We start from the raw sequence: 27,118 nt of genomic DNA, 5'->3' as shown, positions 1-27,118 counted from the left end.
ATTCCTGAAAAACAATAAAAAAACATTTACGTAAACTAGTAACAAATTGCGCATACTCGAATCATTCATCTTATGCATGCATTAAAATCATTGATACAATCGCGCATTGAAATCATCAGGCGGTTTGCATCTCATATTTGTTTCTCCTCAAATACTTTTCCATTCTCCATTAGTAATATGTAATTATGCTAATAAGTTCACAAATCAAAAATATTTGTTAGGCAATATTTTAATAGATACAAAATTAGCGCACACAACTTCTGTTAATATCCAGTTAATAAATAACATGCTAGCAATGTTGACAGATTAACAGCAAATTTGATTCAATTTGCTGTCAATCTGTAAACATTGTTAACATTTGGCTATCTGGGATATTACTTAATTTATTAACAAACCAACATAATTTGAAACTATTTCACTGAATAATTTTTTGTTTTTTTAAATTACCCAACACTACGTATAAACATTTCATATATTATTGAAACAAAAAATATTGGAAATTTTTCTACACGGAGAAAATTTATATCACAAATTATTATGTACTGCAGTAACCATGAAGTCGCAGACCGAAAATTTTTACTATATTTCACGTATGAAAAACATAGTAAAAATTTTTATAATTCCTTTATGGTTCGCGGCTACTGCCGTACATAGTAATTTTTGATATAAAATTTTCTTCGTGTAGATTTATTTTGTCTATTTAAAGATGGGTAATACCCATTCAGTTCTGAGATTACATTATCATGGCGATAATTTTAGAGAGAGCATTTAAGATTTTGATATAACATCATCTGATTAACACTTCTTAGTTTTTCTGCGATTTCCTTGTTTGCGTGATAAGTCAATGTTTTCACGCTTCCGCGTCAAAAAATCGGGTCCGAACGTAAACAATTCCGCGAATTTTGAACAGAATAGTGGTATTGTAGAGAAGAACGGAATTTTCTGCCGCAAATCTGCATAAGATACCGCTGGACCGGGCAAAAGGAGGACTGGCGTGCGGATTTGGGGGGAGGGAGCGCGCATACGTATGTCGTCTCTTCGGTCGCGAGAGAGAATCGCGGCTTCTCGCGAGTGGAGCAGGTTGTAACTGGATGGTGGAAAAGAGAGACGAACGCAAGGCGGATAGACGGTGCGGGACAAAGTACGAAATGAACAGCTGGAATGACGGAGAGGAACGAGCGCGCGAACGAGCGAGAAGGAAGCAGCTGGACCGCGATGCTTCCACCGCGGCGCGGAGACGGATGCTACGCCGAGGCGGATCGAGAGGGAGAAGGAGAGAGAGACGGATGATGATCGAGGGAGATGGGCGGATAGAAGCGAGTGCGAGACAGCAGGAAGGACGAGAGCGCGAGAGAGATCGGCCGGCGTGGTGTGAGGGAGACGACGGGAGAAGGCCGCGGTAGTCCTTCTCGGCTGGCTAGGTGAGATAAGGATGAGGCGGACAAACGGACTGACGAAGGTGCCCAAGGTAGGGGATACTCAGTCTCGCGGCCACGTGCTACACGAGCGCACGCCTCGAGCCGGCCGGCGGTCCAGCCAGCCAGCCACGACGCTGTCTCTTCTTTGACATCCCCGTATCATCCCGCACGCTTCCTCCCCGTCCTCCTCCGTCCGTACATTTGTTCGTTATTTTTTCGTCGGACGGAATCATCGAAAAGTCGTGCGACTTAGTTTTGAGCGCAAGCGATTGGTGTGATTCACCAGCATGATTCGGAGGGAAGAGCGCACGCAGTGATTTCGAAGGATTGGAAAGACACTCGGTTACTGTGGTATTAGCGCCAGTGATCCGCGCGACGACATCTTTGATCCTTTTCGACAGATGATTAAAATTCTCTATCGGATATCTTCAACGCGAGTGTCTTATGGGATAGATAAATAACGGTTTGATGTGATTGTACGAAGAACGATCGCAAACTGTTTGACAACAAAGTGGGTGGATGAAGAACGTGCATCGATGTGTGCTTTCTGTGCTGGATGACCACGAGCGATGACGCGTGTCGTTGCGACGGATTGACGTGTTCGTTGGCGCGACAGTGCGGAGAGCTGGGCGGAGTATTTGTTCAAAACAAACGCCGAGAGGAAGGGAATATACGAAAACGTCACAGGAAAATTTCACAAGTAAGTTTACACCTGTGTATTTTATACGCAGTAAATTTTAAATTTATTAGCGTCGAAATCATAGGCGGATCTTAAAACTGATCAAAAAGTAAACAAAGTACAATTTGCTTTTTGTGTGACAAATGTCAATTTTCTTTTTCCATTTCTTATATATTTATTGTATATTTTGTAAACCTTAGAATTTTTTGTAACTATATCTTTATTTTTCGATATTTTTGATATTATTGAGTTTATTAAATATTTGCTATTGTAACAGAACTCGGTAAGAAAATATTTGCAATGCTGGCAGATTGATGAAAATTTGATTAAATTTACTGTCAATCTACTAACATGTTAACTTGTTTCTGGCTATCGGCGAAGTTATTTATGACACTATCCAATATTTTTGAGAATTCAAGAAATTCTAACTTCTTATCGCAAATCCGCCTATGATCGAAATTTTTTTCTATTTACAATCACAATATAATAGATAAAATTATTGGAAAGCAAGAGAAATACGGTGCTTCAAACGTTTTGACATAAGCTCTATATTTTTTTTCTTTTTCAACTTTATGCATTTTTCAATATTTTTATATAGTATTATCGCTTCACAATTTTTGTGTTATTAAAAGCGAACATGTTGAATAGTTTATCCTTTATCATTAAAATCCGAAACTTCTATAAATTCTTCACTCGGACACATTACATTAGTTCGATTATCTCATTTGGATATTCGATACGATCAAATTTCCACCGACATTTGATACAATCTCCCTGATTTCAGACGTATCGCACAAGATTAATTGAGCATGTCTCTGCCGGTTATTTATACATGATTTTCTGGTATGATGTGAACACCGTGTCTCTCGCTTTTCTCACATTTATCGAGTAGTAGTTGAGAATCGTGATGTTACGTTCTCATAGTGAGTTTCGAGCAGCGCCAGATGGGACGATCTCTATTCGGATCGTTTCAACAAATAATCTAACAATATTGCTTGTGTGACTCACAATCTTTGTTATTCTGTTTATCTGAGATGTCTGTTGCCTCGATGGTCAATTAATCTCCGTATTGAAGTCGAGTTACATCTGTGTAATAACGGTCAAATCTTCGAAATCAAAAGTAATTCGGTTCATCGCTATTGACACTCGCAACTCGAAACTCTTCAAACGAACATGTGCGCTATGAGAGGTTTATAATTAAGGATTTAAGACTTTATAACTACAGTGTAAGGCGTGCTGTACTTGACCGCAAATTCGCGTATGGAAATCGATCAATTTGATCCCAGCGCGCGGGATTAATAACGCGCGCGATCGCGAAGAGTTCGGCAGAGCAGCGACCGGTGCCGTTACACAAAAAATCGATTCGGGCCTCGCGGCGGTTACGATTAATTTGTCACGCCGTAGTGTGGAGGGGGGAGGGAAGAAGCCGCAACAATTTCGACTGTCTGCAGCCGGTACAGTGATATCTGTGTGACGTGCCGCTCACAACCGGTTCATTAAAGCTGCAATCCGTTCGTCACTCATTGGCTGCCACGGCTTGGCAGCGATCGAGATGTTCGGCCAGTAAAAGGAAAAAAAAAAACCAGTGAAAAAAAAAGGAGAGGAACGACGCGTATATATACGGGCTTTTGACGCGAGTGTGTTTCACCTTTCAATCATTATTATTGCGGAGACGAGCACAGGCAACCGGCCGCCGATCGCGATCGCGGCGCTCGTCAGGTGAAAAAAAAAAATTCTCAGACAATCGAATTATTAATAGTGGGATAGGAGTGGCGGTCGCTTTCTCGCGAAGCGAGAGGGATCGATGGGAGAAACGGTGAATTAGCGGCGATATCATTATGGGAGTCTATTAGAAATCGATCACATGTTATCGCGAAATGATTTCGCGTGTCTCGCGTCAATATCAATAAATCGCCGCTCGAACTTTCACGGATTATTGGATGTCACGGGCAATCGGAATAGCGGAATATTTCGGAACATGGAAAGTTTGTTCTTACATTTCGCATCGGGGATTTCAGACGGTGTAATGATTAATTCAGTACTTTTAGTTTCGATGGAGCAAACTTTGGTCCGCGACAGGACGCGGTTAACGATTTAATGCGATGTAATCGAAACATAAGCGCGAAATGTCAAACCTCGCCGCCTCGTTGTCTCGGCGGATAAATTGCGATTGCGCCGGTTTATCGATGAATTTATGAATATCGATCGCGCGCGGTACCATTATCTCTCGCGACCGCATTGCTAATTGCGCCTTAATACCCTAATTATTTTTGCAAATTAAATTCACAATCGATATTACGATCCGTGCGGATCGCAATAAAATTATTCACGTGTTCGTTCACACGCAGCTATTTACTGGCAAACACGCGAAAAGCTTACGAAGAGCGACAATTGTTTTTTCCGGCAATTTTTTAAGGACCGAGGATGCGTCGTGATCAATGCCATGACATAAAATCTGTATATTACTCAATAACATTTGAAATATTGACGATAACAGTGCGATAATAATGGTTTTTTAAAGCGCGAGCGAGAATGTGTGTGCGGTGTCCTTCGACTAATGAAGACGCGCTCGTTCGCGCAACTCGAAAACGCAAATAGGAAAATCCATGATGACATCGACTGCCAGTCGCCATCGTCGTTCTTGCCGTAACTCGGGAACGCTTGTTTATCATCGCGTTACAATTGCGCTACCGCTGGCTTAGCGTGCGCGCGCGTTAATCCGTGAAAACAAGGATTTATCGGAGCCGGAGCGGCGAGGCGACGATGTATTCAACGGAACCGGTCTTCCGCAGGCATATACGAGTCTTAATTAATTTGTCATTAGTCGACGAAGAGAGACAGCGCGGATAATAAAATTTATCGACGGTCGCAGCGTCGCCGCGGTATGCCTCTCCTTTGTTGCGAAGGCGGCTGATTACGTCGATTTTAACGCAAGAGAAACGCGGTCGCACGCTCGCGAGGGTGCTCGTCGTATTACCGACGATATCTCGATTGCCGCGCGAATAGAAGTCGCACACACGTCGTTTCGATATCGAATAACAATTATTATCAGAGAGATCAGGCGGGATATAATGTCACGTTACAAACTATAATGATGGATTATGTAAACAAGGATTTTTCTTTCTGTAGAACGGAAGATTATTGGTTACGTTGTGTAGGCATAAACTATTCTGTCGACGCGTTGTTCGAGCGTTGCTCGTATTAAGATTCACATTTTCCAAGCTGCCGCAATCCCGCAACATTGTAATACATTACAGCTCAAACGGAACACAATCGCGGCGCTATAAATTTATGGCATTTAACGCAATCACGTGCTTCAATTATAATTCATGAATAGTTGAAATCTCACATATAATCTTTACTGCTATAGATTCGCGACGTATAACGCGATCGTGTTGCAAGTGTTCACGCCAATAACACTGCGTGATAGATTAACTCGCGGCGGCGCCAATTACTGCGTTCTTAATCGTGGCTTTGCGATTGACTGAGAAAACCTCGGTGTCCTCAATTAACATTTACTTTCAAATCGCATCTCGAAACTGGACGAATTCTCCAGAGGCTACCGATCGTTATCCCGAGCGTCTATCGCGATCATTCTTTACGAGCACTTGAACGGAGATTTACTTGCCGAATTATTTTATAACAGACGAATGTTCGTTTCCTCGGTGTATTTACGACGCGCCCGCCGTTCTACAGCCCGAGTTGTACAGCGGGTTTCTTCTCAACAAATTGAAATTAAATCTCGGTAATCAGAAGGGCGCGCTTTTATACGCACGGCTGTGAGTTCCCATGTGGCGCAACCAGACGAAAATTAATACGTGGCAGCCTCTGTAATTAGCTCTCTTATTTATGCGTCCCTCGCAGGGCGGTCTGCGTTAACATGGTAATGGCGTTACATCGTTGTAAACACGACATGTTATCTCGAGCGATACGAACCCGGGGGGCCTACGGGGAGGACATTCGCCGATCCGCGATTTCGGAGGAACTGCGCTCTCTCGTTTTCGCGCCTGCGACCCGCCGCTCGTATTCTGAAATAATTATTGTGCGCCACGCCAATACGCCGCCTCGTGCATTTATTCGCCGTAAAAATGTCGCTTTAATAGTGGGAGATAATCGTTAGCGTACATTCTGTTGCCGGCAAACGGCATTTGTGCTGGACACAAATGTCTTGTCTTAAACAATGTTAGTGAATGAATCGTTGAACTTAAGTAAGATATAATTGTGTGCATATGACGCACACAACAGCGATTCAACAAATACTCGAAATTTCTTGATCAGATAAAATAATTAAAATAAGCATTAATAAGCGATATCGAACATTGATTTTTTTAAAACTATGTTTTGTTTTATTTATTTTAGATTGAAAACTGCAGGTTGTGCGTGAAAACTGCAGATTTTCAGTGACAAGCGCGACGACACGGAAAAAGCAGGCAAAATGTTGATTTGTCACGTCAGAGAAAAAGAGGGCAGGTCGGGTTACAGGCCAAGACGATTGACACCGAGGGATTAAAGCGCGTCGAATGGATGTGGGTGATTTATCAGGCCTCGAAGGATTGGTAGGGAGTGGATCCATCTCGGTTGCGACGGGTGTTGGTATCAACACGACATCCGTCACCCCAGGGTGGTGGACGCCTACGTCGACGATCACCTCGGCAGCCGCCAACACCGACGTGGTGAGTCTCATTCTCTGTTTCTCCGTTCAGTCGTTAGCTCCTGCAGATGCGCGTTTCACATTCTGTCCTGTCAAAAATAAGACGGAAGTATCTTAGTTTTTTCACACACATTTTTTACATCTATTAATCTTGATAAAAGGCTGCATTTTCGTCGGGAGTTGTTTTTGCGTTTTCTATATTGAATTATTAGGAATACAGTAAAAAAAAAAACATTTATTATGAATACTTAGTATTATTGTTGTAAATCGAGAGAGATCTGCATGTCACATGGCATTTACTGTGATTTTTCTTTTTCTCAAATATGGTCTTTCTGTGACATTTAGTGTTTAATCACGAGCCTCGCGATTCAATTAAATTGCAGTGTCTCGCAAATTAATCGGGTTGGAAACATGTAGAAGTCATGTGAATTTACTCGGTCGCTCGGCCGCTCGGTGATTGATTAGTATTTATGCTAAATTATTCTCGCTAAATTGCACGGAGACTTGGAAGGAGGAAATCGATGGAGCCCCGAAAGAAAGCGGAAGCACATATCACTTGTTCTTGTAAAAATGCGTATATTACGTCGCTACCTCTGCTCTTTACCAAACGTCGCTTGTGGCGGCGCTTAATGAAATGATTCTCACGTGTGGGACGTGGGTGGGCGATAGAAAGTATTCAGACCGGTGTAGCGATGTAGATTATCCGTAAACGCGAGAAGAAATGCCACGACCAGGGGGGCAGCGTGTTATTTAGTCCCGTCGATGTGCGGCGGTCTGTGGCCGCGGGGATTAGAACCGAGGTGACATAGCCGCGTCATCTGTTGGACGTTTAACCTTTTTTGCCTCCTACCTCGGCCCGCGCGTCGCTGCCCCTCGCCGTCATTTCCGCGAGAAGTCATCAGCTCGCACCGCGCATACGTTCCCAGGTTAATGAGATCGAAAGTCGTTTTCGAATATTTGCACGTCACCGCGGGTATGCGTTCTAACGTTCGCGACCATCGGCAGAAATTCCTTTGTCGCGGGAATATTTATAAAGGCTATATCTAATTAGTTTATCTTGTAGAATGCGTAAAAAAAGAGTGAACGTTCGTTTTTTTATTCGCGATATTGCATGGCGTGTGTTTATTCCACCGATATTGTAGTAATACTTTGGCGTTTTTATGTCGAAATTTCGCAACTTAAATTGTTGCGTGAAATCTCACGATAAACATTTGTTCACCCAACTATTTTGTAAACAGATCTATTTCACATACAGTAATATACTTAAATTTTTTTATCTGATGCATCAATTTACGAATCGCGTTATTCTGCGTTATACGTATCTCGAAATAAAACCTGGCAAAGCATCGTAAAGTATAAATTCTGAAACAAACGCGTATAAAAAATTGTCATTTGTAAAGCCATGACTAGTCTCCCGCCTGATCATGCGACGCTCGTTAATGGACGAGAAAGAATTCGAGCTCGGATCACACGAGCGCGTTGATAATTTACCTCCGATAATTCCCGCTCGTAACACGGGCGATCAATTTCCCGCAGCGTTACGAAAGAGCGACGGCCGTTCGAACGGCCGTTACCTTAGTTCACCCTTTTCGTGTGGGAATCGGGCTCGCGCGAGTCACATCCTCGCTCTTTGCCCGCGCACAATCCGCACGCTCACGCTACACACGCCGCGCACGTCCTCTCCTCTCTGCGCCTTTCTCGCAACGACCCGCGCATCCAAGCCGCGGAGGAGCCGTGCAGTCCGGTAATGACTGGCTAACTAGGTTTTAATAGGAACGCGGTCTCTCTCTCTTGAAGCAAAACCCCCGCGTGCGCTTCCCGCCGATCTTCGCGGCAAGAAAGGGTCCTTTTTTCTCCCGCACGACGTCACCGTCGAGGATCCTCTACACGGAACAGATGCGCGCGTTGATTGGCGACCGCAATACGCGCGCGGATCGGCCGTAATCGCACAATTCGACGACAGATTGTAGTCGAGGATTTTCACGCGATATTGAATGCAGAGATTTTCAAAATTCTTGGGTGATCTTAGATTGCAATTAATTAAGATTTTAAAAAATTCAGGGAAACCCAATTTTTTTTAAACACGTTATTGGCAATTTAATATTTACAGTTAGTAATGCAAGAACTAGGGTGTTTGTGTAGTGAAAGAAATATGATTTTTTGTTCCAATTTTGAGCGTGATATACTCATGAAATTGATCAAGATTTTCAAAAATTTTGTCGAATAATTATAATACTTAAGACTTTTGCAATTTATTTTGCAGAATACGTGATATTACATTTCAAACACTACTTTATAAGATAGTTAATATAATAAACATAAGTTATAAGATTTGTTTAGGCTAGTCATTGATAAATCTTGTGATTCTTTAATCGGTATTGAAAAAAATTATCATCAGTAATTAATAAATTTCAAATGAATTAATACAGCTCTTTAAGCATAGTTAATGAAGAGAATACACAATGCATCTTACAATTAATCGTTCACATTTGATCAAAAGTTGAATTAATATATTAAAAATAACTTTGATATTTCTTCGATTATGATTTCATAATAGCGCTTTGTATCCAAATGGGACAGAATTCAACACATATCACTATTATATTCTATCATAGTACTCTTCGTTGTTCCGATCTCGCGTTTCGCGAGCGTGCGTTAGACCGGGATCGAGAAACCCTTCCGTGATTGGCAGACATTGTACGGAGATCAGGCGCGATCGTCGGGCACATTCTGACCGTCCACGGGTCCCGAGCCGTAACCACATGTCGCATCTTTTTGTTGCAGATGAATCAGCTCTGCAGGGTTTGCGGAGAGCCGGCCGCGGGTTTTCACTTCGGGGCCTTCACGTGCGAAGGCTGCAAGGTCAGTATCTTCGCACCGCTATTCTTCCACGGCTATTCATCCGTATCGTTATTCTCTGACAACAAAATGGAAAAAAAAGGAAGATGAAGAAAGGAACGACCCGCGATCATTACGTTTCTCGCGACGTGTGATACTTACGCCTGAAATTACGCAAATCGTGTAGAATCGCGCCGAGAACACAGAGCAATAGCCCTTTGTAAAATCTGGCTCTCGCATCAACGAGACAAGGATATCCCTATGCTAAAATTAGTCATTGGTAATTCAGCGTTAAATTAAAAATTGCCACGCGTCGGAACAGCTTGTATCGTTGTTTGAAAATTTAATGTCTTTCCAGCACTCTCGCTTCTACATCTTGACGGACTTTCAACAGCTGAATTTAGCTTTACTAACAGATAGCTTTTCTCCGCGCGTCTGATCTCTAATAGAGCGAAAGTGCAAATCGTTAATCGACCGCCACTGACCAATGCGCGTCTCTTTCGCTTTCTGTTACACAGTCCTTCTTCGGGCGCACTTACAACAATCTGGGCAGCATCTCCGAATGCAAGAATGGCGGCGTCTGCGTGATCAACAAAAAAAACCGCACCGCGTGCAAAGCGTGTCGCTTGCGGAAGTGCCTGATGGTGGGCATGTCCAAGTCCGGTTCGCGCTACGGCCGGCGCTCCAATTGGTTCAAGATACACTGCCTGCTGCAGGAGCAGTCGCATCAAGCGCAAAATCGTCTGATCAAAGATCCCAAGTCCGCCTACGAGAAGGCCTTCGGCTCGTTGGACGCCGCGAACAACAACAACAATAATAACAACAATACAGAGAACGCCAGTAACACCAGCGCCAGCAGCATCGCCGGTATCACCACGGCAACCACCACGGCGAACAGTTACCATCATCCCCTGCATCATCATCATCATCCGGATCGATTGCCGAAGCGGGAAGACAGCACGCCCAGACCGTCGGACATCTCGATGCAGCTTCGGTCGCCCGAGATTCCGCCGAGGACCAGCCAAGACGCGATTCTGAGGTCTAGTGATCTTCCAAGGAGTCCGCACGAACTGCTCAGGCCAGAGGTTTCGAGATTTCCGATGTGGCGAGGGCCGCCGTTGTTTCATCCGGCGCTCACGCACATGCAACTGTTGAATTCACCGTTCTTCCCGTTCCAGCAACGCTTCATCGTACCTTACGTGAATCAAGTCGGCCCGCCGCAAATGGTGGCCAGCTTGTCGAGTTCGTCCAGCGAGAGCGTAAGCCCGCGCTCGACCCCGTCGCCGACGAAGAAGAGCGAGGAAAGTCGGGAATGTCGCGAGGTCGACGGCGAGATCGCCGAGCGCAACCGACGCTCGAGAGGAGGATCGGTGGAGGCCGCGTACGACAAAAGTCTGGCCTTCCTTCGATCCCTCGGGCCTGAACAGGAGGAACCGATGGATCTTAGCATGAAGGACACGCAGACGGACGGACAGGAGGCGGACGCTGGTAGCATGGAGGAGGAGGAAGAGAGGTCGAGCGACAGCGAGGACAACGAGCTTTTGCAAGACACCGGGCCGCCCCTGGATCTCACCCGGAAGACATGACCTCCGATACCGGATGATACTCAATAGGTGCTCAATAGGAATTCGATCGGAAAGATCGTTGTTAGCGACGTTCAGGATTCGTGAGAATGACCTGATAAATGATGACGCAATGTCACAGAGCGATAGTGGTTTATCGAAGAGTATACCATCGAAGCTCCTGCGAAAAAAAAAGTAAATAGAAGAAGATATGGATGGGTGAGAAAATAGCGAAGAGGAAGAAGAATGGAGAATGCGCGAATCGTACGAGATGCAGAGGGAGTGAGAGAAGGTACAGTTATATCGTAATAACGCGGCGAGCGAGAAGCACGGCCAAGTGTCAAAGGTGTTCTTGGCTTAAGAAACGAGAAGATGACCCACGGGGGAAAGAGGAGTAGCCGAATACGATTACGTTGGAACAACACGAGGGAAAAACGGGAGGGAGGGGGAAGAGCGCGGTCGACGCTGAAGGAGAGGAAGAAGTGCCGCGCGCAGCCTGCCGGCATAAACGCATTTACGATCGGTGATCGGCATGCCGATTCATCGGCATCGATGAAAATTGCTCAAGCCGCTCTGTATCAGCCGACACACAGTCTCTTTTGCCCGGTCCTAGCCCGGGCAGGTGCACGCTGATGAAATGACCGAGGATCGACTCGCGACGCGTCCTTTTTCGTCCGGAAAACGCACGACGAACTATTGTGCCTTATAAGCAGTGCCTTTAACAGTGCGCTGGTAAAACTTACCGGTGATAGTTTAATATTAAATGATATATAATCGTTCGCTATCTACGCTGTAAAAAAATTCAGCGAATCTACACAAATTAGATGTATCATTGCATATACATTGAATATGTATATATATATTTAAATTATTTATATATATATATATATTGCATTGTGAAAATGAAATAATGAAAATGATGGCATAATTTATTTAGTACATTTTCGTTATTTATCATGTAATCTATACATTTTATTTGTGTAAATTTATCGAATTTTTGTACAGTCTGTCTATATGTATATATATAGCTTTATATATATGTATGTATGTATACATATATATACGCTAGTATATATGTATATAGCGACACACTCGGCGATGGCCAGTGAGTGTTTCGCGTGTCTTACTGCGTTAACAAATCGGTAGTGTTCGAGGTTTGAGATCCGTTCGATCGGACCGAATTTGTGCACGCGTTCACTTCGTCAAGGTGTCAGTTCGAGTTCTATGTGATAACTCGGAGATGACACGGGCGTCAGATAAATTGTGATTCCGCGAATTCTAAGTACTCTTAGCGTAACTTATATTTTTCGAGAATCTTTTTGGACAAACAGGGACCATGCAAGCAGAAGTTGTGGAGAGTTATTCCCGCTCCGATCGTGCCTATCGTTTCTGGTGAGATAGCAGTTGCGCTCAAGTACAAAAAAAGAGAGAGCTACACAAGAGATTGCAGTAGCTGCAATGGTGCGCTAATATTCGTGCATCAGCGCGGGCACCGTTGGAGTGTCCGAGTTGAGGATGCGAAGTGAAATAAAGAATATTGTATACTTGAATATGACGCCTTGATCGCCGTTCATTAAATCCTTCCACGCTTATTGATCCTCGATCTCGTGCGGGCACACCGTTTCTGAACTCGAGATGGTATTCGATTACTTTCGTCTTGCGCGTCTTTCATATTCTTCACCACGTTGTTACGAACACGCGCGTTATAATATTATACATGATGCGCGCTTAGACGCGTATCATCGTACTTTCAATGTTATTTATCTAGTAATAAATTTGTCCATCTTGATATACTACGCAAAACATGTTTTCCGCCGATAGTTTCGCGCCGCGACGCAACGCTTCGCGAAGAATGACGCGAGAACGTCGAAAACGCTTGACAATAAATTTTCTTAAAAGTTCAGCAATAAATATGTGAGTATATCGATCGTAAGGTTTCTCCTCCTAAGGTCATTTGACCGGGTCAGCTCCGTGTGTGCGAAAAAAACTCTTGACGAGCGAGCGCGCGAGCTACGTACTAGGAAGTGCGTACTTCTTGCGCGCGCGCGCGCGTGCGCGCGGAAGTTTTATTGCTAATTACGTTGCTCCTCGAAATCGCGCGCAAGATTTCCCGTCGTCGCGTAACATCTCCCACACGAGCTACGGTAGTTTATGAATATCCACGTCACCGGGAGAATCCGTGCGCTGCGATCGTCGAGGAGAGATCACGGTCGGATTCGCACTTTGCGACTACGACCTATCCAAAGAGATTTGTCTTGCGATAAAATTTTCACCGAGCGCGTTTTCGCCTCTGTGACTTCTTTTATGAATATTTCTCTCTCTCTCTCTCAACTGTATTTTTGACTGAATATTTCAACTATATTTTTAACTGATCTATTATCAACGATTTTATGATACTCTTGATATTCTGGATGTGCCTTATAAAAATGTACAATTGTTTTAATTATAAGTTATTATTATTTATATGTTTTTGAAACTATATAATTTTTGGGAAAATATGTTATTCTGAGTTACGCAAATGTCGAACGTTTTGAATTTCAACAAATTATACCGAACAGTGGAATATTAATACTTGCTTTAATTTATGCGTGGTTTTTATCGGCTTCGCGAGTACTCGCAAAGGATATTCTCGGAGTTAGCCTAGGACGTAATAAGTCTGGCAACATAAGTTGTGCAATGCGAAACGTGCAAGTTCGCAAAATCGTGTAAAGTTTGCCGCGCGCGAGTCTCAACACGAGTTCTCTGTCAATATTCTCGGGAACAAAATGGCCTTCTTCGAGCTAGAGCTCTCAAATAACGTTACGTGCATACATATTGCGAGCATGTTTTTACATATCTCCAGTAAAAGAACAGACAATTTATCGTCTTTCGTCGTGTGGAATAATTAGTACTGAATTGATGAATTAGTTGAAGCACTTCTCGAAGTACACGCATGAATTCCAACTATGAAAATACATTTTTGCGTCGCGCCGAAGTAACTTCGATTGCTGTACTTTGCAAATTAATCGTTGTCGTATTACCAAGAGCATACAATCTTCACGCGCCGTTCCATAAACGCAGTATAATCATCCGAACGCTTGCGGTTAATAATAAATTGTACAATGTGGATGGCTGCTTTTAATTTAACGAGCACTTTTATTCTCATTTCGATTTCGAACATTTAGCCGACCCTTTAATCCGCCGCGCTATTACGGTATCTGATCCCTCTTACACGCGTTATTAAACAATGATTCGCGCGGTTACAATTATTATTATTACGCGCTTAATAACGCTCGGACGAGAGGCGGGCCGTGAGTTATCGTTGACGCGGGAATCTTTCTTTTCATGACGTGGCACGAGCGAGCCACATCGTACTCGTACATGAAGGTTTCAACGGTAGCTGTTACTTGTTAGTCGAGTTTCCGCATTTCGATATCTCCGCGGGATTTTCTTAGTAACAACCCGCACATTTGCGAAGGAGACAACAAGAAAATTGTTGGCGGGAAATGTTCATCTGCGTGTGCGACACGCTCGTAACCCCGCGATTGTAAAATACGAGTCGAGTCCACCTGTTGACTTAGGTGGGACAAGAGAGACCACTCGATGTCCATCGCGCGGGCATTTCCTGCCGAGCTCGATTCAGGCATTCCGAGGGGCGGGCGTTGGCTAAGAAAACGTGTGACGAAGCATAAAACAGTGTCTCGCACGTGGCTATTTCAAATTCCATCGAAACTCGACAGTTTGTTAACGTGTCGCTCTTGAATCTTCATGCGTTTTGAATATTTTTTTTAAACATCGCGCTATTTAATTAAGTTTCTTGAAATCTCTAATGTGCAGCGTGGTCTTTCAATTTTCTAAGTGTATAGTTAATGAAAGTTATTGCATTCAGAATGAATTAATTGATATTATGACTTTCAAATATATTGAAAATTTAAAAAATTTTGCAGATATAATAGATAATTGAAATTAAAATATATACTTTGAAATTTAAGATAAATAAAATACTTTTTCTTATAATCAATTTGATAGGAAAAAAGTTACCAGCGTTGCGTGTAATGAAATAACGTATGTTGCGTATCGATGGACGATCAGAATTTGTCAAGACGATAAGATTTGTCAATACGATACATCAAAAAAGTTATAAAAAGTATAGGTGGTCGATCAGTTTAATACTTATAATATCGAAAAGCGCGCAAAGTACACGTTGAAACCATTAATCATGTCGGGCTATCGGGCTGACGTTGTCGAAGAATTCGATCATTTAATCATCTTGACACTTTGTCGAATGCGATATCCGAGGATATCCGTTATTCAATCGTCCTTAAAGTTGTGTTAATTTCTGTTCTGACTTCTTTTTTTATAAATTGTTCATCGGGTCATGTGCTATTCATTCCACTCACACGTATACATTTTTTCTTGTACTTTCCTTGCGGATACTGATAGTTCTAAAGATGCCTCTATTCACAGCCTCAAAAAGCCGTTTTAGCTTTATTAAATATAATAGGATAGTAATAATTCAACATAACATTATTTTCTGTCAGTCATTTTTGCACGGAAGGTTGTCCTCGGAATTGTCTACGGAATTTATGTTCTTCGTATAAATTTCGTGTCGCAATCATTTTTATCGTTGAATCTATAATAATTTTTAACGCCATATATCTTCCGTACCGTAAAATCGCGTACAATTTTGTGGCGCGTTATTTATTTCTCTTCGTTGCTAATGACGATGTTACGATGTTATCAATTATCCAACTATTCATCTATTAATCTGTCTATTCGCACAGGACGCCTTCATCTTTTCGCGTTGACTAAACAAAAAAACCACTGTTTGATCCTCCTGCGCGCATTGTAGAGCATTCGCGCCTTGAAGAAATTAGACTCGTCTTAATAATTCCCGCGCCTCTCACTTGCTAGGTACATCCTTTGTCGCGCGAATCTTTTTTAGCGACGAGACGTTTTATTGCCGAGGACGGACGGCGGCGAGCCGTCCGAGTCTGTCGGACCGTCTCTTCCCATTCGCACCTGCTCGAGTAATCGGGATGTTACCGGCGTGTCAAAATAGGCCCTGTCTCGAGGTCACATCTCGTGTCGCCGTCTAAAAATCGCGACCGCGTCATCGCGCGATCATTCAAGAGAAAGAGAGACGCACCTGATTTTTTTATACCCGCCACTCGAGAACCGTTCGATCTTCGCGGAACATCTCTTGGGTTACGAGAGAGTCATATTTGCCCATTGCCGAGTTCTTTTTTTTTTCTGCGTTCGTCTCGCGCCTCCTGGATGAGTTACGTAAATCTCGACGAGGAAACCATACAGGATTGTCTTGTCATAAATTAATAAAATCGTTCTCTCTTTCTGCCCGAGTGCGAGAGAGGAGGAAAGCGAGTAAGAAACTGAAAAACGCGGTAACCGGAAGGGAGCGAGAAACAGACAGACGGACAGACACAGAGGGAGGGCAAGCGGGAGGAACGGAGTGATGAAGAAGAGAGCCCGGAAGAGAAGGAAGACCGGTTGCTTGTTCATTGACGGGGCGAAGGCCCCCGCTCGTGAATGGTGGTGGACACTCGCGAGCCAAGAATAGGATCTCTCGGCGGTCTCGAATTTTTCTGCATCGCGCACATGAACTCGCGCCACGGCCGTGTCACGTCGCTGTCCTTCCCTCCCTCTTTCCCACCCTCCTCTCTCTCTCTTTTTCTCTCCGAAGACGTCGTTGTAGTTCGCAACGCTGATTAATGCGCGGATGAGGACAATCTTGATCGAGTCTGTCGCGCAATCAGCCTTACCGCTCGTTTTGATTTCCGGCAGTGCCGTCACACGCTCGCAATTGTTTTTGGAACGATTTCTTCGAAGGAATTGGCTCCTCCTAATCGCTTCCTTTTCACATTTCTCAAAACGATTTGACGAATGGTGAAATTATGATTAATCCATTAGATCTTTATTGAGATTGAAAAATTCGCACACGCCAAGTCTTTCACTTTCCAACAGTGACAGGCGAGGCTTTGTGACTCGAGAGCCATTCATAATGACAGTAGCATGATAGAATACATTCTCGTCTATTTTTATTTTGATCAGTGTACCGTTCGGGCACTGATCCGATTAACATTCAGTCTCGCAAAATTCCGAGCAGGTTTCTATTCACCCTCGCTCTTTTTAACAGTGATGTCACGGTCGTCGAAGGACACGATGTCCACTGATCGTCTCAGCCTTGAAAATCATCGCGTTTTCGCCAGCGATGGATGTTGATCGATTGTTGTTTATATTCGAGACGGTAGACAGGGCATTGTGCTCGCGTACAGATATCAAAAAATCATATCGATCAGCTTAAGGATGGAGTAATGTTATACCATACTCTTTCGCGTTGTTTCAAATTGTGATTGCTTAGTGAATGACGACGGGAACTTTTTTCATCTCGTAGACAATAGAACCGCGCGTTAGTGTCTAGATCATATATGTCAGGTAGATGGTAGACAGGGGGCAAGAGGGCCGACATGAGGAAAGAAGAAGCCAAGGGACGGCAAGAAGAAGAAGTAAAAGAAAAAGTAAACGCCGGGTCATGGCTGGGGAAGGTAGCACGATACGCACTAAGGTCGGCAGATGCGCGGCACGAGTGTAAGAGGGGCCATTACGCGCGAGTGCGTGAGGTAAAGAGGTTTACTACACCTGTGGCCTGTGGGCTTGGCCGGGCGCGCGTGAGAGAAAGAAAGAAACGAAGAAGGAGAGAAAGCTGGGCCGCGAGGAGACACGAGGGAGGTGTCTGCGGGGCCGGGAAGGGGGGGGAGGAAACGAGAAGAGGCGAGAGCGACGCGAGAAGAGGGCGCGCTTAAGGTTGACAATCCGGGGTCACTGAGCGAAGCTATCCGTGCTCCCTCCGATTGGCCGCCGGGAAATTCATAATACGTTTTTCATAGATGCCGGAGTGGCCCCGGCGCTGCTCCGGCCGGGCTTCCTCTGGGGATAGGGTCGAGGAGTCGAGAGTCGGCTCTCCGAGTCAAGACGAGTCGAGTCGAGCCGAGTCCGGTCGAGTCTCGAGCGTTTCGCTGGACGTTTACGAGCGTTTGACCCTAAGTGTACGGTGGGAGCGCGGGAAGTAGAGGAGGCGGAAGAGTAGACGAGGTGAAGGAGAGAAAGGGAGAAGTCGCTCTCTTGCGCGGCCCCGCTAATTGGGTACGTTGCGCACGCATCGTCGTAAGAGGATCCTTGAGTGGACGTAAACCCAATATCGCCGCCGTGTATGAGAAAGGGATGCGTCGTTCCGCGCGACGAGACGCGCTGCTCCTCTAATGGGCGATTCGGTGTGACGCGTTCCTCCGCGCGGCACACCGATGGTTTGTCGTTGGTCGTCAATCGGGCACCGCCACGCCGGGACCTTCGGAGACGGAGCGTCGCCTGGCCTCGGTGCAATGCAAATAGCGTCTCCACAAATGTGTCGCTGATCAAATTCAGAAAGATGGTCGCGCGATCAACGTATTAGATATTTATAATGTTTATGCAATGAGATATCGGTGCTTTTATTTGTCTCCAATACCGCAGAATTATATTGATGTTCTTAACAACATTCAAAACCGTGTTAGTTTTAACATAACGCTTTATAAAATCAACGACTTTTAGAGAAAATTCAGGTATTTTATCTGTTTGATCATCGCCCGCGAGCGAAAAATTCCTTGGATTAATTCTACCAGGTCGCATTTATCTGTAGAGAATTCGAGTTTTTAAGTCACAGCTCGATTCCAAAAATACCATTATCGAGATTAAATTCGCTACATAAATTTCATGTAAATCCGGAACTTAAATGATGACGCGCATAGCAAATTTTTGCTTGTAAGACACGAAGATCACCAAGCTATTAATCAACTTCAACGAAAAGTATATTATAATCGGTCGACAAAAACTTATGAAAAAGTTGCGTAGTCGGTGAACCGTGACAATATATAGTCTTGACTACTGAATCCGAATCATAATAAAAAAAGTAGTACGTAATCTATTTTTTCTGTGACAATAATAAATTTAAATGATAAATTAGACGCAGGAGAACTAGATAAATTAAATACGAAAACATAATTTTTTCATAACTTTCTCAAACTTCAATAATACTTTAATATTCGCGAAATATGTGATGTCACACGAAGATTCCGATTGGGGTAGCTAAGTAACATAAGTAGTTCATCGAAATTTTGTTTTGACCGGGGATTTGCGGTGCACATGTGGGCGTTTAAAAATGAGATGAGAATTTGCTATCGTTTCGCATAAAATTATCATCAGTCTTTCCCGATCGACCAACCATATCGAAATATCGCGGATAAGAAACACGTTGGATTGGCAATATTTATAATATGTTGAGTGTGATCATCCGTAACGCTCGGACGCAGTTAATAAAGGCTGGTCAACTGGTTTCGCCAAAAATACTCGTAAATCTATTATTCATTGTGTAAAATGTGATTCTGTATCCCTCAATTTGGACGGAAGAATTAACGATTATTATGGTAGCGATATTCGTGCTTCGCCAAATTTTATTGGCGATATTTGCATGTTTGGCATAAAATAGCTTTCAACACGCTTAAAATTATACAATCGCGTATGGGTGTGCAAACTCTGAATATGTATTACTAAATGTTTGAAGACGTTTACTTTATTAAACTTTAGTTAGATTATGCGAAACGCTTTAACTATTATTCAAGGCGATCAAACGTTTTGCGCAAGCAACAACTGTGAAATGATGAAGTACGATACAAGCAATAATTTATGACAGGAATTTTTTTGATTGCGTTGTACAACAGAGCTATGTGGTTGGATATCTTTTTTGCATTATTTCTCATATATCGCAATATCTTATTCAAAATTTCTTAAAATGTTTTACAGAAAATAAGGTTAAACCATCCGTATATGTTTTGCATATTCTTCATTTCACCTCCGAATTTATTTTTACGACATTTAGCAATTTTGTTGAAATTAATATAAAAATTGAAGAATTTTATAATTCGAATACGAATATTAAGATAGCTTGTTAAATCGTCGAATCATGTTAAAATACGACATACATTTAAATGTAAATCTAACGAGTTATCAGTATTCGCAAATTTCTAGTCTTATCTTATATTCTTAATTTATTTTAATGAATATCTATAAACAAATCACATAATTACGTATTTGTATAACTTTTTCTTTGATATAATTTAATTTTGATTTAATAAGATACTTTTTTTTTAATCATTAAATAACCGTATTTTGTGTAAATAAAAATTACTTAGTTTTCATTGATTAATATTTTTATTAATTATGTTCTACATTATTTATTCTTATTTCGTAACATTTCTCAATTCTTGTATCTATTTTTCTTATCTAAAATTTATTTTAAAATAATCAACGATTTACACAAGTATTTTTTCGCAGACATAAATGTGTACAACATAATTTATAATTACTACACATATTCAATTATTAATTAGATGCCATTGAGCAAAAACAAATTCGTCCCAATTATGCGGAAGTTTCGAGGGATCTCGTAAGGCTTGTAATCGATCATGATATATAGAGAGTTATCGAAGGCTAGGAGCTTATATATCTTCTTGCGTGAATTTTTCTGGCATTAGTAGTATGTTTAATGACACGGTCGGTCGCGTCATCGAAAGTTTCACGATCGAAAGTTACTGCGTAGGCGCGGATACCGCTTTCAAGGAGTTGCGCGATTCGTGCGGTCATTAATAAAGCGATGCCGTATCTGCGATAAGGAACATCTATGATGACCGAGAAATATTTTATCTGTCGAAATCCGCGTGCGCCTCGCACGCGAGCGAGGCGTGAAAAAGGAGGACGGCGTCCGTAAGAGAAGACGCGAGCGCGATGGGTGCGTGGGACACTGAAAATTAATGCTACACGCATATGTCGTCTTCCTCGTCATTTTTCTCGATTTTTTATAATTGAGGGAACATGTTTCCGTATAAAAAGATGTTAACGACACTTTCATTCGTTCGATTAGCTTTTTCTATGTTGTTGAATATAAAAAGATCTTGTTATCACATTTTTTGAACAATCCACATAAATATTCAAAATTGTATAATATTTAAAATTAATATTACATGATGCTTACATAAATATTCACAACCGTATAATTTACAACTAAATTTCTTTCAATTAGAGAAATCTTTTGGGACTAAATAAGCTAATTAAAATTAATAAAAATAAATTTCAGAGGTATCAATGTATAGGATAGTAACTGAAAAATAGCGACAACGTTTCTAGATTGATCCAGAAGGGATTGTGGGCGCGCGCGACTCGATTTCGAAGAGTCACTGATGCCGCAGCGAATTCTCACTCGCGAAACGCGACCATTAATAAGGCGGCACGTCCAGGTCTCCGGACACGATAAGGACCCTCCGCGTGCGACCGGTGCGCTGCCGTTAAAGCCCCGCGTCGTGGTCCGGGCGCGCTGCGCACGGCGGGAATGCCGTGGCGCGTCCTTTTGCGCGGACTAAGGTAACTTATTCTCTGTCTTTGTGGGCGCCCTTTTTGCGCGCTCGCTCGCTCGTCCACGGGATGGGGTTAAGTGGGTGCGACCCCAGGACGTTAAATAATATCGAGCTGTGCCATCTACCGAGCACGTAGCGCGCAATCTTGAAATATTACGCCGGACGCTTTATTATTCGCGTGCGCGAGAGTCCCCTCCGGGGTGACGCCGATTTATAGACGCGCATAGAAGTAGGGCCTGATGCTTCGTGTATTTCGCAGTTTCGGTGTCAAAGCCACGGGAAGCAGATAGCTGAAACCTCTTAAAATTTTATTACAATCTCACGTTCAAGCAAAAGAAACAATCAAATTGAATTAAATTACGTCACGTTATGATTATAATTTATCAGTTACTGGAGTTATTAAGGCATGTTACGAAAAAAATATGTGTGTATCAAATGATTTAATAATCAACAAATTATTTTTGAAAACAACAGAAATTTTATTCGTTCAAAATCTTTGCTGCAAGGCGACGAAGTCATTGAAATGTTATTTTTTTCCAAAGTAAGAACAGTGTTACTCATTATACACTTATATCACTGATTTATCGAGCAATTCATGTCGGTGAGCAAACATTACTCCTTAGAGAAAAATATAAGCGAAAAATCATAAATCCGTCACCGCAACTTCCACTTGGTTGCGATGCAACCACCTCACGGCTATACTGTTGCATTATTACATACTTTCGGATTCTTCCTCTTTCGGCAGTAACCTATCCTGTCGCCGACGGACATGATTTTTTCTTCATACAGTAGCTCGGCTCTCTCTGCAGGAATTAACGCGCGCGTAAATCAAAATCCGCGTCGCGCCGCACGTCGAATATTTCACGGGTTAACTGTCTTACCGCCTTTGCGGTCAGTAGCGGTGCTTACCGCCGATAGCGATAAAGTCCCGCGTTATTATCGAGCGACGACCGTGTTAACCCTTTCGATAGGAATTTTATTTATTTTTCCGTGAGGAATTTTAATTACGCGTGTAGACCTTGAGCTTGCCTCGAGAGGCAGGCGCGAGATGGAAACACTTTTCTCTCTTTCTTCCGAATTCTATGTCCCCCGTTAACGAGACTTTAATTAGGTATTTAAATTATAAAGGTACATGTATTTATGAGATTCATTTCTTATAGACGAGGGGGACAGAAGCTTAGAGGCGGATATTGAAATTTTGTATTAGCTAATCAGTTTCTCTTATGTCATTAAACGTGAAGAGAGGCCTCTCCATTATACACGAGTATTGGTACTTCACAACTATATATTTACTATTTCCTCTCAATCCTCAAATTCTTTCCAATCGTAGAAGGCTAATCGACTGTCTCTACTTGCTAGCTCCATTGACGCATAATGAGCACTTATTCTAGCTTTTTTTTCTCGAGCAGACGTATTTTTATAGTATTTGATCATGTTGACGGTGACACGTCAGTTCACGTCGTGTAGATCACTCTCGCGGGCGTGACAAGAAGAGATCTGTTCCGGAACCAAGACCGTGTTTGCTTGTTCAGCACGGCTGTAAAACAACACTGGCGGACAGGACGAAGGTACAACCTTGGAGCTTGAGATCCTCGTCCACCGAGCAGAATTCGAGAGCAAACATGGGCGCGATCCGACGACCGTTTTCGACATTGCGAGAGACACGAGAAGCACTCCGCATTCATTTCGCTGCCGCTTCGCTCCGCGGCCCCTCTCGCCACTCTCGTTCGACAGTGCGTGCTCGTATCTTCTCGAGATTGACATTTGAATTTCAATGAGTCGCGCGTCGAGAATGCCCGGTCCTTCTCGCCACTCGAGGCGGCGGGGAGGAAAGCCGACGGCGGTTGCACGTGGATTTCGGACGTGAAAACGAGAATTAGTGGTAATTTCGACGATTTCGTGGAAACCGGTATGTTTGCCCGGACAGAGGGCGAACAATGTCACTGCGGATGGTGTTAATCGTGCTAAACGGCAAGCCAGACGTATCTCCGCGTTTTCTATTCAAGATTTCGTAGTTTTATTCAGAATCGCTAATATCAAATAACGCGTGGAACAGTGTATCAATTTTCACAATTTATTCTACATAAAATTGTAGTCATATGGACTTGGTGTTGTGAGATAGAATATTCTTTAATTACATTTATTATAAAATTTATTATGGCATAAAATTTTCAAAGTATACGCTGAAAGAATCATTCCTGATTTGAAAAACGAATCACGCGCAGCAAGATAGGCGCGGAGGCACGTGTGCAGGGATCAGATCGCGAAAGGTGCCAGGCCCATTTGAGCGCGTTCGAGTTTATTTTCTTCTTGTTGAAATTCTTGTAATCCCGCGGCCGGACGTTCCGAGCGCGGTGACGCGAGATCGCGGGCGAGCAAACGACAAACCCCGGATTACGGCGCTTACATATGTTTACCTAAATGGCGGGCAATTAGAAAGACGGTAATGAAAGTGCCAGTCGAATCGCGCGTTTCGCCGCTTCGCCAATAAACAATGTGCTTTACGGTGCGCGCTGAGCCGGCGGACTCGGGTCTCTCACCTAAATTTTCCGCGACCGGCATTAAATTCATGCCCCCGCTCGCTCGCGACCGCGATGGATACGCGCGTGCCCCCCTCCGTTTAACTGGATACTTATTAATTAGGGATAATTGCCGGAATTTACGATATCGCCGGCTCTCACAAATATTCGCCTCCCGGGATGACGACAGTGATGACGACTTCGCCACTGTCTCTTCTCAGCGCGGACTCGGCGAGCTAAATGTCGGAATTTTTCGATGACATTGCTGTTCCGTCGCGAGATAAACAATATTGTTGCACACGGAAAGTTGCATTTCCGGAGTATATGGGAATGATTCGGCGATATCGTACGTTAAGGAATTCGGCAGTCCGAGGCGCGCTTGTCCGATCTCTGCGCCAACGGCCGATCGCGTGATTTGTTCCCCGGTTGGAGTCGCCGTGGTGTTTGCGCGCTAGTCGTAAGTCTCCGCCGCGATAAGATCGACTCTCAAAAGCTCCCGCGCCCCGATAGGTCCCGAAGCTCGCGCAGCACTCGTGGCCGTGGCCGTTATCGTGAATTGAGGCGCGTCCCGCGGTCGCATAAGCAGCCCCGGTACACCTGTAAGTCCTCTTCTTCATCTCTCTTTCTCCCTTTTCCTCCCGTTCTCTTTCTCGCTCCCGTCCCACCTACGTCTGCTCCTTTCTCTCGCTCGCTCTTCGTTCGCGTCTTCGCGGGTATCAGTTGCTGATCGATTCAACCCGTGGGTGGTCTCGGCCACGGGTACGCGCTGTAACTCTACTCTCGGCCACAGCTACCCGGTGTCCCGAGGATTTCCGTCGCGGCTCTTCGACTCGACGCACAGTCGCCGATACACCGAGTCTGGCATCGAAAGCGGCCACCATGTACCGCCCCCGCTAACTCGCGAGGGGACGTACTTTACGACATCGTTGCGTACCGACTACCCCGAGCATCGTTAGGTAGCCCGGCGCGTCGGCAGAAAAATCAAATAGCTGGAGGCCTGATGACTGCGCGATTCATGAATTCGGTCTCAGATTAGGAATATTTGTAAGATATCGATATTTTATAGTATTGCGTAGTATCGATGAAAGGGAAAGAAGATCGCGTGTAGGTTGTAGCGGAAATAACATAAAAGTCGCTTTCTACAAATCAAATAAGACGGAAGATAAATGTCCATATGTTTTTTATGAATATACTCACGCCCTGATTTTTTACGGTCGAGTAGATTTACGGGAAGATTTCACCCGGTACGTAGAGCGATGTGAGACGGGGGCGTAAAAGAGTCCGAGACAAATGACGTACAGGAGTGGTAACCACCGAGCTCTTCCGATGATATCGGATCTGCCTCGGCCGTCTAAAAATATCAGTTGGAATCGCTCTTGACCGGTCTCGAAAGTATGCCGGTACGCTGGGATCGTTAACACTTTGGGGACGGCAGACACAAATCACGGCCGGCGCATAAATCGGACGCGGATGGTGCGTGCCGTTCTGAGAGCACCGAGTGACCGGTGTCGTTCATATTTCGATGCTTGATACACTTCGATGTTACCCCGCTAACAATGCAGTTCTCGTGCAATTTTAATAGCGCTGCCGACTAATGACCAGGAACGGCCATAAATCTTCGGTTCGCCTTTATCACGGCGGGGCACGCGGGGAGGGGGAGTACACGGAGGATCTATTACACTCTACCGATAAGCATCGGTTAAGAAGGCTGAGAATATTACGGACGAAAGTATAACGAGTCCTTGCATTTGCGGGCGTTATAAATTAATGCCGCGCGCCGCGTTTGTACGTCTGTTGCATTGTGAGCTGCGCGCACGGAGGAGATATGGTCTCGCGTTTATCGAGTTTAGATCAACCCGTAATGTCCCGCTAAGACGTATGCGCCTCATTAATTCGCATTTGCAACAGGTCGGCCGTGGGGGTACACACAGGTACCGACCGACCGCGCGCGAGAGCCTCATTGTCGCGTTTGAGATCTCACTTTCAAGTCGCCCCGCGGATATCTAGTAGCTTACTCATCCTCCGATTAATCCGCGAGGTTGACAAGCCAAAAGCGACATACTTACGCGCGCGCTTGCACCCGGATGCTGATATATCGCATCGCGCGCGCGAATTTTTCCGAGACGGGTAGCACACGGCGCGCTTCCACGATAAACCTGTGATCTCTCAGACGCGAGCTGCATCCGTGAATATATTCTTACCTTTATGCGGGAAGATAATCGGCCTAAGATAAATGCATGAGAAAAATTTCACGCAGTTAATTCGTTTCGCACCACCGTAAAAATAGGAGTCTTAAAATCGCAATTATTTAAATCGTGTTTAAAATTAATCTTGTATCACAGTGAAGTTATTAACGCGGAAGAGCTCGCTGCACAAAATTTTTTATCGTGTTTTTTTGTGAGTCAAATTGGATGATTAAAAAAAAAACGGACAAGTATTATCAGACATAGATCTAATATATACTTCTACAGGAATGCATGTTATTTTTTTTTGCTACAAGAATGTGTTCTTTCTGCCGTCATTGGCACAATATGTTTTCTCTTGCCACACGAGTTTTGAAATATTGAAGAGGCAGCGAGCTCCGCGCCGCGAGTTAAACATCGGAATAGCGCTTCGTCTACTTCCACCGTTTCTTGTCGTCCGGCCAGAGGCGCGAGCAGCGATACAAAGATGAGATACGACGGAAGTGCGACACCCCAGCCGTAAGATAGTCTACCTTATGAATCCTCGCGTCGGTACGTACGAGCGGGTAGTATGAGCTTTACGTGCCGGCGAGCGAGCGCGTACGCGTCTCCACGGGGGTGGTCCGCGTTTCTCGCGCCGGCCGTGCCGAGGAAACCAGCCGCTAATCATGTTCCCCGTTATATGTATCGTCGACGTATCCGCTACGTCTCTTCGCTACTACCCGGCCGCTGTAACCGACAGTAACACGGCGATGCATTACTCGCGGCGACTCCGGGCTACCTGGCTGCGTCTGTCAACCTACGCGCCGTTATCGTTATCGAATTTCGT

The 27,118-nt window shown here is 44.0% G+C and overlaps 1 protein-coding gene across 1 annotated transcript; it reads left to right on the top strand.

The window, feature by feature from the left end:
- Positions 1 to 876: 876 nt before the first annotated feature.
- LOC105676429 (protein embryonic gonad-like) lies at positions 877 to 12,698 on the top strand. Its single transcript, XM_012374302.2, has 4 exons — positions 877 to 2,118; positions 6,457 to 6,770; positions 9,533 to 9,610; positions 10,105 to 12,698. The coding sequence occupies exons 2-4, from the start codon at positions 6,618 to 6,620 to the stop codon at positions 11,170 to 11,172; spliced, it is 1,299 nt and encodes a 432-aa protein (XP_012229725.1). The 5' UTR covers positions 877 to 2,118; positions 6,457 to 6,617; the 3' UTR covers positions 11,173 to 12,698.
- The last annotated feature ends 14,420 nt before the right edge of the window (positions 12,699 to 27,118 follow it).

The sequence above is a fragment of the Linepithema humile genome, chromosome 3 (genome assembly GCF_040581485.1).
Source record: "Linepithema humile isolate Giens D197 chromosome 3, Lhum_UNIL_v1.0, whole genome shotgun sequence".
Taxonomy (NCBI): domain Eukaryota; kingdom Metazoa; phylum Arthropoda; class Insecta; order Hymenoptera; family Formicidae; genus Linepithema; species Linepithema humile.
The sequence above is the reverse complement of the archived record's forward strand: the minus strand, read 5'-3'. Positions and strand labels throughout refer to the sequence as shown.